Source organism: Diadema setosum, chromosome 4 (assembly GCF_964275005.1).
Source record: "Diadema setosum chromosome 4, eeDiaSeto1, whole genome shotgun sequence".
Taxonomy (NCBI): domain Eukaryota; kingdom Metazoa; phylum Echinodermata; class Echinoidea; order Diadematoida; family Diadematidae; genus Diadema; species Diadema setosum.
In genome coordinates, this window is record NC_092688.1 from 13153788 (window position 1) to 13167891 (window position 14104).

A 14104-nucleotide genomic window follows, 5' to 3' on the forward strand; every position below is an offset into this window, starting at 1 on the left:
TAACTTCACAGCGCACAGTTTCCCCCACTCCCAAGTAGTACAAGACAAAGAATTAAGGATATAAACATAGAATGTATCCATGGTTTCAATAGCTAAACTATGAGTCACAACAATATACTTTCATTTTTTCTCCCCACCCCCCCCCCTTTCTTTTTTTTGGGGGGGGGGGAGAGGGGGAGAGGGGAGGGGGAATATTGAATACACAGCAGAAAAATAAGCATTACAATGCAAATGCATGTTTAAGAATAACCACATCCTACTCTTGGTAATACTTTTTTTCACTCATGAATGAAGAGAAGACTCCGATTTTGAGGTCCTGCCTGAATTTTTAAATGATATGATTACGTTTTGATGGATGACACAATATTCACATACCAGGAACACAGACTTGACCCCTTAACACTTGCAGAGGTAAAAAGCTAAAACACTTTTACTGAAACCGCAACAGGATAGAGCTCAAGATTCTGACACATCCTATGATGGTGGGGAATGCTGGGCACCGTTTCACGACAAGTTGTCAGTCTCTGACAAATTCAGAAAAAACAAAACAAAAAATCCTTGGTTTAGATTGGCTGAGAAGCTCTGGTCACCGACTGTCATTATGGTACATTGTAATTGTCAGAGACTGGCAACCTGCCAGAGCTGACAACTTTCACGGAACAGTGCCCTCGTTTGACCCAAGACAGACTGAACAGTGCCCTCGTTTGACCCAAGACAGACCGCACAATAACATGATTATGATGCTCACACGGTCTTCACCCAACATTGTTGCGCACAAATATGGCTGACAGCATTCAAATGATGCTAGGATGTCAGTTTTTATAGGATCAAACAAGAACAATCAACGACACATAAAGATTTACATCTGATTTTTGGTGGGGCCATGAACCCCCCCCCCCCCCCCCCCCAAGGAAAAAAAAAAATGAACTGACCTCCCTAACTCCATAACTTGCATAATTGTCATGGTTTTGTTTCAATACATAAATCTCACAAATCTTATGGAACAATTTATGTCTAGCTTTTATCTCTGCTTATTTTTTTTTTTTAAACATGAGGGTCAAAATGTGGTTCAGTGTCTGAAGGGGAAAGGGAAGGGGTTGAGAGAGAATAAAATAGTCATATGTGACACTTATGACTGCTTTCTTTGATGAGAAATGCACAGAAAAGCATGAATTTGCAAATCAACATGCAAATTCCTTCACAATACCACCCACCCCACTAATACTGACAAAGAACTCCCCAGAGTTTGTCCTCAAAGACGTCAAGGTAGAAAAATGATCTACAGCACTCTCTTCGCAACGAGATCGCATTATTACCTATGATTACAATCCCTGCCATGAAATTCTAATTTTACAGCAATGCAGTTAATTGAGTACATACTTACAGATTGTATCAGCTATGCAAACATAAATATGTCCAAACACAACTACTTTCATGTTTTGAAAAAAAAAAAGAAGATAGACACACTGTACAGCAAATGCAGCAGAATTGCCTGATTTTTTTCAGCAAAAGAAAAATCATCAAGAAGTAAATTGTACACTGCATTTTGCAAACTGTAGTCTTGTTTCTGGCATACCGTCTTATGTTTGATTTGTGGGGTAAACTGGGAGAAACATTCATTTAGATAGAAAAAGGGGGGGGGGGGGCAATTCCATACATCTCGTCCATTTCAGTGAGTGAGGCACAAATCACAAATTCGTTATCAGAGTAATAACAGCTGTATACAAAAATATGGGGGAAATATCTCTACAGAGGCATTTTCGCACAGTACTTCAGCTCATTACATGTTTTCCTGTGCACACAGTTTGGCAAATATCTAAATTCAACATTTAAGAGGCCAACTGTATATAACTTCTTAACTCTTCCAATACTATTGGGTACCCATCTCTGTGTGATGTCTATGGCAGTATGCTGTGTGGTCAGTTTGGGGTTGTGAGAAGGTTACGTCTTCAAATTTGAGGATACCATACCACATTTCTCACTTTGGGGGGTGGGTTTAGTTGATCAATGGCATGTGAGGTTTGTGAAAGTTTGGTCTCACACATTCTTGTGCTTTGTGAGATGGACATAAATCTCTATGTTATACAACTTGCATCTGGCTTTATTTGGACATATTTAATAAAAAGCTTGAAGAACGTTTTGGAAGCTGTGCGGAAAACATGTTCAACTCGAGTTTGACTCTATGTCAGAATCACTCTGCGGGATGTTGAATCGACAATCCTTTCAAGAGTTTGCAATGCTCTTTTTGATTTTTCATGTTCCAATGGAAAAAGTGAACACTGATCTCAAATCCACAATATAACTGACATGCTATTGTAAACCTGGCTGTTGACATATCAGTTTTTGTTTTGGTTTTGTTTGGTGTTTTTTTATCCTTTTTTTTGCAAAGTTTCTCATGCTCTATGTTTGCATAATACTGCTGGTTTCACATGGTTTCAAATTTTGCTCTGTCCTTTCACACTAATAATATTAGAATACTTCTGTCTGTTGCATATTTAAACACTAGACCATCATCTCTTGAGCTACGAGACGTTCAGCAATTCATCACCTCATCTGATCTAATGATGGATTGCTACACAGTTTTCTTCTTCAAAGGTTTGCTTTTTGATTCTGTGTCTGAACCAAGCTGGTATGAAATGTAGTCATGTCCCAAAAAATTCTTTGGACAAAGAGGAATAGCTATGGAAACAGAATAATTGTGACACTTTAACTTCCAGCTTCATCTCCAAGAAGGGAGGGCTTAAGAAAAAAAAAAGTTTCAAGCCTTCGGGCATTCATGCAAAGAGACAAAATTGCATCCAGAGAGCAATAACTGGTGAGGATCTAGATTAGCACGTAGGCGTTCAGAAGAAAACACTTTGCCAAACGCACATGCTTCTGTCTTGATTCTTCGTAGACGTGCAAATATGGTGTGGGCCAAAGTATGCTGGCGTATAACTGCGGTACAAATGTAATTTTACAAAGCAGACTCACTTTTCATGCTTGGAAAGTATGTGAAATAGTGGTATTGCATCAATGACAATCAATACGGGATCTACCTCTTGTTGCATTGAGAATGAGTTTTTCATCTTTTGAGTTGCAAGTCTACCATATTGGTCCCCCCCCCCCCACCACCTACTTTTCCCTGTCCCTTGTCGATCAAATGAACCCACATTAATTTATTGCTTTACGGGTGGGTTGTCCATGTTCTGTTTTGCTGGTCCTTCACCTAATTTATTTCAGTTAATTTTTTTTTTTTGAGACTAACAAAATCTTACTCTCCACCCTTCAAAAGTTGTTCTACAAATATCTTTGGGATCAGTGTCATTCCTGAAAATACATGCCTGCATGTGTGACTGCGTGCACCGTGTCTCGATCGAAAACATCAAAACTTTGTGACGCCAAATACAAAGGGTTGCTCTCTACGTGACAGCGACAGTCTTAGTACCACAATATACACATCTAATTTTTTTCTTCTTAATTGTGCTTACTTCAATTGAATATATATACACACAAATATATATATATATATATATGTTTGTCTTTGTACAAATACCCAAACACACATTCATACAAATGTATGTGCAGACAAAATTATATGCACAAACATAGCAAATCTTTTTGCGCTAATGATTGATAGAAGAAAGAAGGCATGGACCACACGGTCTCCAACGACCATCGGCTAATGGAAACATGTCTATGGTGCCACATAACACTAGATATCCAAATCGTTGATCTATACAAGTGCGCGAATTACAGAGAGAGACACAGTAAGGGTCAGCTGTACAGAGATATCCATTCCCCAATCTCGGGTGAACTTGCAAACAAATCATGAAGTCAAACGAATACATTTCTTCTCTCCATCCATACATTACAAACAAAATCAACATTTTTTTTTCTTTCTTTTTGTCTGCATGATTCCCTGGTCCCCGACCACCCCTCCTCCCCCCCCCCCCCCCCCGCAACAACAACAAAAAAAAAACCCGACAACAAATATAACAAAAATAAACACAAAATATCAATAATACAACAGTAGTTGTTGAGAGACTCAAGTCGTAGTGACTACGCACATTTTTACAGCACATCTTTGTTTGCTTTGTACAATTTTAGCAACAGTACTGTACACATGAAGACACAAAAGAGACTCATATTAAACATCGCACAGCTTCCGTGTCAAAATGGGAATACTTGCTTCAACCTCTTTCTTTCTTAGCCGTCCTACACCTCACGAGCAAAAATATATTGACTGCACTCTTTACACATTCGCCGGAATTCTCCGCTTGAAGCTTGACAAATAAATGACATGCAAACAAATTTATACAGCTCTATTATCAGACAAGGTGGTGTACTTGCACTATCAACAATTCACATCAAGGGATGCCTTTGCATAAAATCTCTGACGGGCAACCCAATTGTGAACAGATATAAAGGGCATGCAACCAGTGCGGGGTTGTAATACCTGATAGACACATGTGTTGGACACCAGGCATTCCGTTACAATAATGAATATACCCCATTCTGACTCACCATGCACTCAGTCAAGCTGACTGTACACCCCCCTCCCCCCCCCCCCCCCCCCGAAAGAAACAACAACACCTGACTGTAACAACTGACTGTATTCTGAAAGCAACCCACATGGTATCAAAAAACACATAGTCTGTAACCAGTCAAGCAAGATCAGCTAAGTTCAAAGCTGTGCCCCTCCCACTTAAAAACTTATGGAGGCATAAGGACCAATCACAAATCACCTTGTCAGTTTTGAAGAGCAAAGCAACTCCCAAACAAAACATTCCACACTCCTTGAACTGACCCCAAAATGCAAGGTGGTGGAAGAATCTTGCAAATGGGGCCTTCTTTGAGTGCAAAGAACCATGTCTGTTCCTCTGAATGTTGAACTCTCTCATAGAGCTGTGTTTGTGGTAAAAAATCACAGGTTGACCCACTATCATTTACCTGAGCATTTCCTGAGGCAAAGTGTCAGAATTCAGAACAGAGTAAAATTGCATAATATGCACCTGAAGATCTTCAAAATACCTCCCCCTCCCCCAATGTTTCAGAAATTTCATGGAGAGAGAAGCCTCTGGAGGCCAGTATCCTGGCCCACTGCCACCTCACATTTGGTATCTGGACTGGGAGTGTGTTTTGCATACCAGTCATCATAACATAGCTGCTGCTAAAATGCATACAGTTTATCACTTGGGTTCAAGAGACCCATCAACCTCCTTTCCCCTCAACAATACATGGAAAGCACTGGAAACATTGTCCACCTTGCCAATAGCTGGTTGAGAATGACAGAAAACTCTAATCATGATAAAAAGAATGAAATAAATGGTGAGTTTCCCTGGCTTGTCATCATTCTAAATAGCTCTGTGCCACTGCTGACAATGAAATTGAATTAAATCTTTAATTCTCAGAAAAAGATAAGGAATGAAGACTTGTTTGATTTACGAAATGTCCTTGACAACACTGGGCCAAGCGAACTGATTGATGTACAAAATCATTTTTTTTTTTCTTTGCAGCAAATTGAAAGCCTTGAGATAATCAACAGGCCTAGTCATAACAAAACAAAGCATACATGTACATCTTTATACTGTACACACATGAAAACTGTCCTTTAACACTTTTCACATGCTGTAGATGACTTCCTCTCCCCCCATCATTCACAACCTTCCTTCTTCGTGGGTTCTATGTATGAAGTGTTAGTCCCATGTTAGTCTACTGCCACCTTGGTTTAGCACACACACACTAGGGGTTGGAATCCACTGCTAGAGAGGACTGTTGCTCACTCGACCCAAAACACAAGACAAATATTGACGACTGCTACCATTCAATTCTCCTGCCGTATTGGCCAGAATAACGTGGACTGGACTAAAACAGGGAAGCCACGGGGAAACTGAAAACAAGCACACTGATCTAGGTGTTTGCATCTTGCATTGACAGCATTAGGGATGAGTCAGAAACAAGGGATATGACGAATACAAATTATATAAATAAAAAAGTTTTGCAATCCCCGTCACTGATGAGTAAAAAAATAAATGAAGAGCAATAACAGAAGACATCTTCCCTGTCCAATCAAGGCAGGCGGGCAGGCGGGCAAGAGGACTTCTTTTGCCAAGTGCATCTCCTCATCTCGTCTTCCCCTCGAGATTCTTCGTAGACTCTTGGGCGAGGAGGAGTGCACCTGCATCAACAGGGCGTGGCTTTGGCCAGAGGGAGGGAGGGGGGGGGGATGCTTCTTGGCCCTTCCCTGATTGGCCCCCTAGTCGACCTCCTCTTCCTTGCGCGTGACGGCCTCCACGGCCTGCTGGGGCATCTGGGTGGGGTCTGAGAGGATGGAGGTGGTCCTACTGAGGAGGGTGAGTGATGAGAGCACAGCTGTGGAGGAGAAAGGGGGTTGGATGGGAGAGAGAAGACAGAAGCATGAATACAGTGAGGTGCTTTCAGGAAATCTTCCGCAAAACTTGTCCATTCTCACTTGTGGGTTCTTCTACAAACCTGCCAGATTTTGAACAGATGCAAACAAGTATCCATCGTGGATGATTCCATGACATTTGCTTCTGCGACGATTGCTCCCATGAAATATCTGCATGCTGAGACAAACATTAATTCTACCTACAAACAAACCCTAACATTAATAATAATCCTCACATCAAACTAAACCTAAAACCCCATCACAACCCTAACCTGAAGTCCTTCGAAAATATAAGAATGCAGCAATTGTCACAGGAGCAAATGTTGTGTCACCCCCACAAACACACACAGAGAAATTTTAATAATACCAGGTACATGTACTGCATCTTTGGTGCCAATGGAGGCAAGTCTTTGCAAAGAGCAAGGACGGTCAAAAAGAGCAAAACAGTCTCTGCATCACGTCCTATACTATCCACAACAAAATCTGTCTGTCTGTCCATCTATCCATCCATCTTTCCACCTATTCATCTTTCTTTCCACCTATCTATGTATTCTTCTATCTGACCACCTATTTGCCTGTCTATCTATTCATCTGTCTAATATCTATCTACCTATCTATCTTACTGAATGATATTGTTCTTACTCTGTATATCATATATCTCAGGTGATATTAACGTACATGACAAGTAAGAGATAGTGAGGGGGTCTTACTGGGTCGGAGGGTGAGTAATGAGCAGTGCTGATCCAGCCAGGACTTGACGGTCAGCGTCAGCTCCTCATGGCTCGACGTCGACACCGTGCTGTTGAACGACTCAAAGAGGGGACGGATGATGATGCTGAACTGGATGTCGGAGAGGAGGATGATTAGGATGATGATGAGGAGGAAGAGGCAGAGTTAAGGAAAAACCTCCTTTCACTGCAGTAATATCACATCATAATGTACATTGTAACAACAGCTTCTGCTGAAATAATAAGGCTTAAAACACTGTCGTATTCACAAACTATAATTACCCAAACTACCCATGCAAGAATTCAGAAATCCTACAATTCACATAGTTGCTGCCACAGCAAATAGGATTTCTATACTCTAGGTAACAATTTGAAACCCTATAATGTATGTGGTTGTTGCAATGATATTTGCAACTTAAACTATAGTTGCATTGTTTACAGATACTACACCTACATGACATTGCAAAGTGCACAATTGCTAATATGGCAAGTTTCATATGCAAAGAGCATGTGTATCATTTCCATGAATTCACTACCTAATAAGCATGATCGCTTTGTCGAACTCATTATCATACACAGACAATTGCCACAAAGAAGTTTTCAAACAAATCCCAACCCACACTCTTCCCTTTTTTAATCTGCTTTGATTCTTTGTCATTCCTTCACAAATCTATCATATTTCTTAGACTCCCGCCAAAAAGTCTGCAAATAGTTTTCTAATGATCCTCACTTCTACAGATCTTAATTTGCCCAATTTTGCCCTAAGGCCCAGTCCAAACTTTCCAGTAATTTTCTGACAACCTTCTGCAAAATGTCGCCTTCATCTTCGCATGGCATGGAAGCTGGATTTTCTTTTTCTACAATGATTCAGCGGACTCTCTCTTTATACCTACATGAATCCTAAAAGAAAAAGAAGGGTGCAATATCACCAATTTCCTTTCTTCCACAGTAATACCATCACCATGAGTTATTCTGAATAGTTAAGCCCTATAGAATGTTCTAAAGTCACTGGCAGTTTATGGAGCATGTCTTCAAAGGATACAATCCAGAATTTCCAGTTCTGCGTCGTCCTCTCCCTTACGTAGCTGTCGAAGACGTCTCGCATCATGTCAACACGCTGCCGCGTGACAGGTACTCCGCTGGCCGGAAGCTGTGATTGGCTATCACTAAGGGGGGAGGTAGAAGTCAGTGTATTCATTTTATGTCTCATGTACAAACAATATTTAAGCACTATGTGATGATATAACTCACATCTATTTTAATTAGTCATGCCCTTTCAATGACTACAACAAATTCTAACATGAGCAATCTATCTCCGTTGATTAGCAGCACTACTGTTTATTTTACACACTCCAAATTCATCTTTAATTTGATTATTTCATAATGACATATTATGATACTTGAGAACAGGCTCTTACCAATTATCATACTTCAATCATATTTTCTTCTTCGTGTCACAATCACTGTATATTCAAGTTTTCACAAAACAACAGTGCAATGTTTCATTACCACCTGAAACACCACATAAGCATATGGTCCAATGCAGCCATTTTCAAATCATGTTTGTAACCTGAAACTAGCAAACCGCTCCCTTTGAATGAAAACAGTTCATTAAGAAAAGAAAAGAAAAAAATCAAATACCTCTTTCTGTACCCAGGTAAAATGTTTATGGTGTAATTGCCTAAGGGCTATACAACAGATTCTATCTCAGCATGCAACATTTTTTTTTGTCATATCATGTAAAGCTGTGAAAAAAAAAAAAAAAGAATCAATAAACCAGGCTAAGTTTCCCCCAATCATCAGTACAAGAGGAATGCTTACTCCAGAGGGAAGCTACACAGGAGCTCAGCCCATAGAAACAGGATTCCAATCCCTCAGACAAACTCACCTGATGTCCGCGTGGAGACCCGCTATCTCATCGCGGAGGACACCGATCTCGTCCTTCATTTTCTTCCGATCCGCCTGCAGCTTCTTGGTGTACTCCACCGCTACATTGCCGAAGAAGGGAGAGACGTGGGAAGAAAATGAGATTAGAGTGGAATGATAGTGACAAAATTCACAGCGGGGCTAGGCTGGGATGGGCAAAACTCAACATGAAACTCCCGAGTCTTCATTCATTCTGCAATTATAAATGACCCTTCCTTTCTCTTTTTACAGCTTTTTGCCATCTTCTCAATTAAAGGCCCGTTTACATACATCGAGCACAGTAACAGCAGCGGTCCGCTTTTTGCCATGGTGCACCAAAAGGAACCATGTCTGGTTCTGTAACAATATGTTACAAAATTAATCTTCAACTGGTGATTTTGTTGCTCTTGATTTTGGCATAAGAATAAAATTTTGGGTGACTGTGCACTGAATTACTATTTTTTTTAATGTAACAGAACCAGACATGATTCCTTTTGGTGCACAACAGCAAAAAACATTACTGTTGCCGTTACCGCGCTTGGTGTAAACGCGCATTAACTCTTCTCTTTCTGAATCACCCGAGAGATGGAGAATGACAGACTGGAAGCTTCAGATTCTGGACAACTCTAAAAATGAATTTCCGACACCAAGCACAAACACAAAACACAAACACACACACACACACACATACACAAACACACACACACAAAAAAAAACCACACACACAAGCAAGCAACCTTCAAGGAGGATGGTGTTACCTTTCTGAAGCATGTTGGCCTTGCTGATCTTAGCGTTGGGGTTCTGAGCCAGGGACGGGATCATGGAGTGAAGCTGGTCAAAGCCGGACTGGAGGAACGAAAGACGAGAGAGAGCACAAGATGAGAGAGGAAAAAGAGAGAATGAAAGAGAGATGTCAAGATCATTTGTATGTATATATAAAGAGAGTTTGACACATGCAAAAATGTTTGGTTTTACAGTATACTGCTTACAGGTTGTTTCCTTTGTATTTTTTGAACACTTGACTTGGTAAATGAATATGAAAATTTGAAAATGATGGGAATATCAAATGCTTACTTTCAGCTTTCAGGTGATTTTTGTTACTAGTCATTTTCTGTCTAATACCCAAGGTCACTGATTCATGCAGTAACGATGAAGCTAGAAAATTCTTTTATCAAAGGGACGGTATTGTATTGATTGATATGAGGATTTAGCTTTAAATTTTTGCAAGATACTCAGAAACCACTATATGAAATGCTACAGAGCATACAATTCTAAGAGGACTTCAAAATTTATTTGATGAAAATCTGTTTTGGAATGGCTGAAATCTCCAAAAACAAAGGAAAGCAAAGCGATCCTAATAAAATAAAAGGTGGATCCCACCTTTTGTTAGGATTGCTTTGTTTTGGATATCTCAGCCATTTTAAAACCAATTGTCATAAAAAAATGTTAAACCTAAAGCCCTATCTGAACCGGAACTATACCGTCTCTTTAAAGCTACATGTACATCTGTTTTGACTTGTACTCCTATGTTGCTGAAAGCTGGTGCATTTTGTCAAACACTGGGCCATCTCTAAAAACAAATCCATGGACAGGCTTTGCTCCTTCAGAAAATTTGACCCAATTGCAGAGATGCATTTTATGCCTGAATGAAGAAGGTATGACTGGGTAAAAAAGAAAAAATAAACACAAAATACTAACAAACACACAGACAGACAAATTTACAATGAAACAAAACAAGCTTTGTCATGACTGACTCACCCTGATGTTCACTCTCCTCTTCTGTTCAGCTGAGATGTGAGACAGCTTGCCACCTTTCTCCTGCAGCAAAGAGACAGGAAACATAAAATTACATGAATAAAGAAAAACTATTTTTGTCACAATCATTCAAGCATGCAGAAAACTCTCAAAGGAAGAAAGAAAGAGAAAGAGAGTTTAAGAGACAAATACAAGTTATTGTAAGAAGGTGAGAATGGGGAGAGGAAGAAAGGGAAGAAGAGAGAGAACAGAGAAATATATCATTTGATGAATTCATCAAATCTACCCTCGACATACACAATGCAATATAGTGCGTGTGCACGAGCATATTGCCTATGGAATATAAGAGATGAAGCATACCCACAAAATCATATCACATGACAACCTATGATAACTTCATGATCAATGACAAACATGTTACAGCAAGTCAGAAAAAAAACAAAACAAAAACAAATCAAAATCTTTTCTTCTCACTACATCTGCCCAGATATACAAGTATAGCTGAAGAAAAGTTCTTCTATTGTCAAAGGAAGAAAAATAAAGATGATTCTTTCATTTCATATTGACAAATGGTTCTGTACACTAATGTAATCTCCAAATAAAACCATATGGAAATATGGTATAAGTATAGCTACAACAGACTCAAACTAGGGTGAGATGGTCACGCATCTGATCAATACGACCCTTCCCATTCAATTATGCAGCCACTATGTCAAGCACGACAAACATCACATATTGTACTGGCAACCGTTCTCGCTACTGAAATAGACTATCAAGCATATTGGGCAAAAGGTATTTTTACCAGCATTTAGGTGTAAATGAGAAATGTAATAACAATTCTGCTCATGTGTACCGTATGGCGCACATTGTTTAGAAATGTAGCATCATTTGATCTGTCATCAGACCACTATTCATGTGACTATCAGAGCTTTTGAATATATTTGGAATCACTGAAATGAAATACCAAAGTATGTTTCATACAAACTGTCATTCTGGTGTACAATGTCACACATGTTACACTGTGACTTTTCATTTCTTTGGTAATGGTACACCACCCAAAGGCCAACAGAATCAAACTTTTATGTTTGATAATGTATCACTGAATCAAGTCAGACAAGGAGTCCAAAAATAACCACATTCACAGAAACACTGCAAATCAGTAAATCATCAGAAAAGACTCAAGACAAGAAGAAGAAAAGAACAAGAAAAAATTATCCATCTTCCAACAGAAAAAAAAAAAGGAAACAAAATTTTCCTCAAATATATCATTATCATGCTGGAAGGCATTCTTTTTCTACTGTCTTTTTAATACAAACATTTTTTGTTTTTGTTTCATTGCGCATATTACCCATCACCAAAGCTTCAAACATACAGTAAAACCAGAAACTTTCTCAAATTTGGTGAGGAGCCATGATTTGCAGGAGTAAAATGCATGCCAAAGTTTTTGCCTACACAGTCCATTACATGAAGTGTACTCGTAATGTTTTCATGGTCGGCAATTCGCGAAAGTTTCATGCTGCAATTTAGTGTTTCTGGTTTTAGAGTAATTGACATAATGAGACTTTTCTAATCATGGGTTTGGACTAATTTGCACATAATAGCAAGACAATGAACGGTTTTCAAAGTTTCAGCTCTACTCATTCAATGCAAAGCTATGACGAATGATGCTTCCATATACATAGGGCACTACATTTCAAATCAACCTCACCGACTCTCAGCACCGAGTGTTTTAAAAATTGCTGCAGCATTCCAATTAAAATTGGAATTTTACAAAATGAAAAAAAAAAAACACCACAAAACACAAAACAAATGTCCTGCTTTAGACATAGGGATGAAGGGGTTAGTGGTGACTGGCAAATTAGTATGTTCATTCTTTCTTGTTTTATGTTTATGAGCAAATGCATGTTGTGTGGGAGGGGATGATCTGTATGGTTTATGAGCTGATCTACATACTGTAAAACGTGTTATATTCGCAGCAGTAAATTTTCGTGAATTGGAGCTGATGGCCTGTTTCGTGGCATGAAATTTTCGCGAATTGCCACTGGCATTCAATGCATAAAGTGTAGACAAGAACTTTCGCGTGCATTTTAATTTCGCGAATCTTGGCGCTCGTGAAATTAAAGTGCACACGAACATTCCTCGTTTTACAGTATTTAATTTTCGGGTTTCAATTTGTGATACTAAAGTTTTGAAGCTTGAATAACTGATTTTGAATTTTGTCTTTGGGCTCTGAACATGGGGATGAAAAGGTTAGCAATGACTGGCAAATTAGTATGTTCATTCTTTCTTGTTTATGTTAATGAACAAATGCATGTTGTGTGGGAGCGGATGATCTGTATGGGTTACGAGCTGATTTTGAATATTGAATTTCGAATTAAGAATTTTGACGTTTTTAATTTTGAATTTTGTATACTAAGTTTGGAAACTTAAATAACTGATTTTGAATTTTGTCTTTGGACTCATACAAGCACCCCTAAGTGGCTTCAAGCTCATCTGAGCTTCAAGATGAATAAAATATATCAGTAGTCTGGAACTGTAAATCTGCAAGGTGAGAAACTGCCCAATTCCACAATAGTAAACTTTAAAGGGATGGTACAGTATTGGTGGAGATGAGAATTATTGGGCTTTGAACTTTCTGAGATACCAAGAAAACACTTATGAAATAGTACAGAGCATACCATTTTAAGAGGAATTCAAACTTCATTTGATAAAAATCGAGTTTGGAATGACTGAAACATCCAAAAACAAAGTAAAACAAAGCGTTAGTAATAAAAGGTGGGTCCCACACTTTATTAGAATCACTCTGTTTTGGATATCTCAGCCATTTCAAAACCAATTTTTCTTCAAATAAACGTTGAATTCCTCATGGAATTACATGCTCTTTCATATTTCATAAGAGGTTTTTTATTATCGCACCAAAAAAATTTAGAAACCTGAAATTAGGTCTCAACCAAAACTATACGATCCCTTTAAATGGCTACGGAGTATCACAATCAACCAAACATGCACAAAAAAGAAACCAAGAAAAGAAAGGCTAATTCTAGCCTTCAGCCATAAGAGAAATTAATCTGATACAAGCTTTGAGAAACATGTCTATTTGCATTCTGTTTTATCAATATAGCAGCACAGCTTGTTTATTAGATTCATTTAGATTAGCTCACCAGTAAAGGGATTTGTTGAAGATGAAAAATATAACATATTTTCTTTCAATACATAGTAAATTTAATCATACATGGGATTCTTATTTCTAACACTCACTGACACGAAATAAATGCAGTCTGCCTATAATACAGAAAAGCATGAGATCCTAACCCCTAAAAACTAC

At 38.8% G+C, this 14104-nt stretch overlaps 1 protein-coding gene across 1 annotated transcript in view; it reads right to left on the reverse strand.

The window, feature by feature from the left end:
• Window positions 1-5911: 5911 nt before the first annotated feature.
• The window catches only part of LOC140226884 (uncharacterized), a 69101-nt gene continuing 60908 nt past the window's right edge, over window positions 5912-14104 (reverse strand). The window contains exons 14-19 of the mRNA XM_072307312.1: window positions 10783-10842; window positions 9783-9870; window positions 9008-9107; window positions 8162-8285; window positions 7102-7231; window positions 5912-6354 (exon numbers count right to left, since the gene is read on the reverse strand). Of these exons, the coding sequence (XP_072163413.1) occupies window positions 6239-6354; window positions 7102-7231; window positions 8162-8285; window positions 9008-9107; window positions 9783-9870; window positions 10783-10842 (618 nt within the window). The 3' untranslated portion in view covers window positions 5912-6238. The remainder of the gene's footprint in view (window positions 6355-7101; window positions 7232-8161; window positions 8286-9007; window positions 9108-9782; window positions 9871-10782; window positions 10843-14104) is intronic.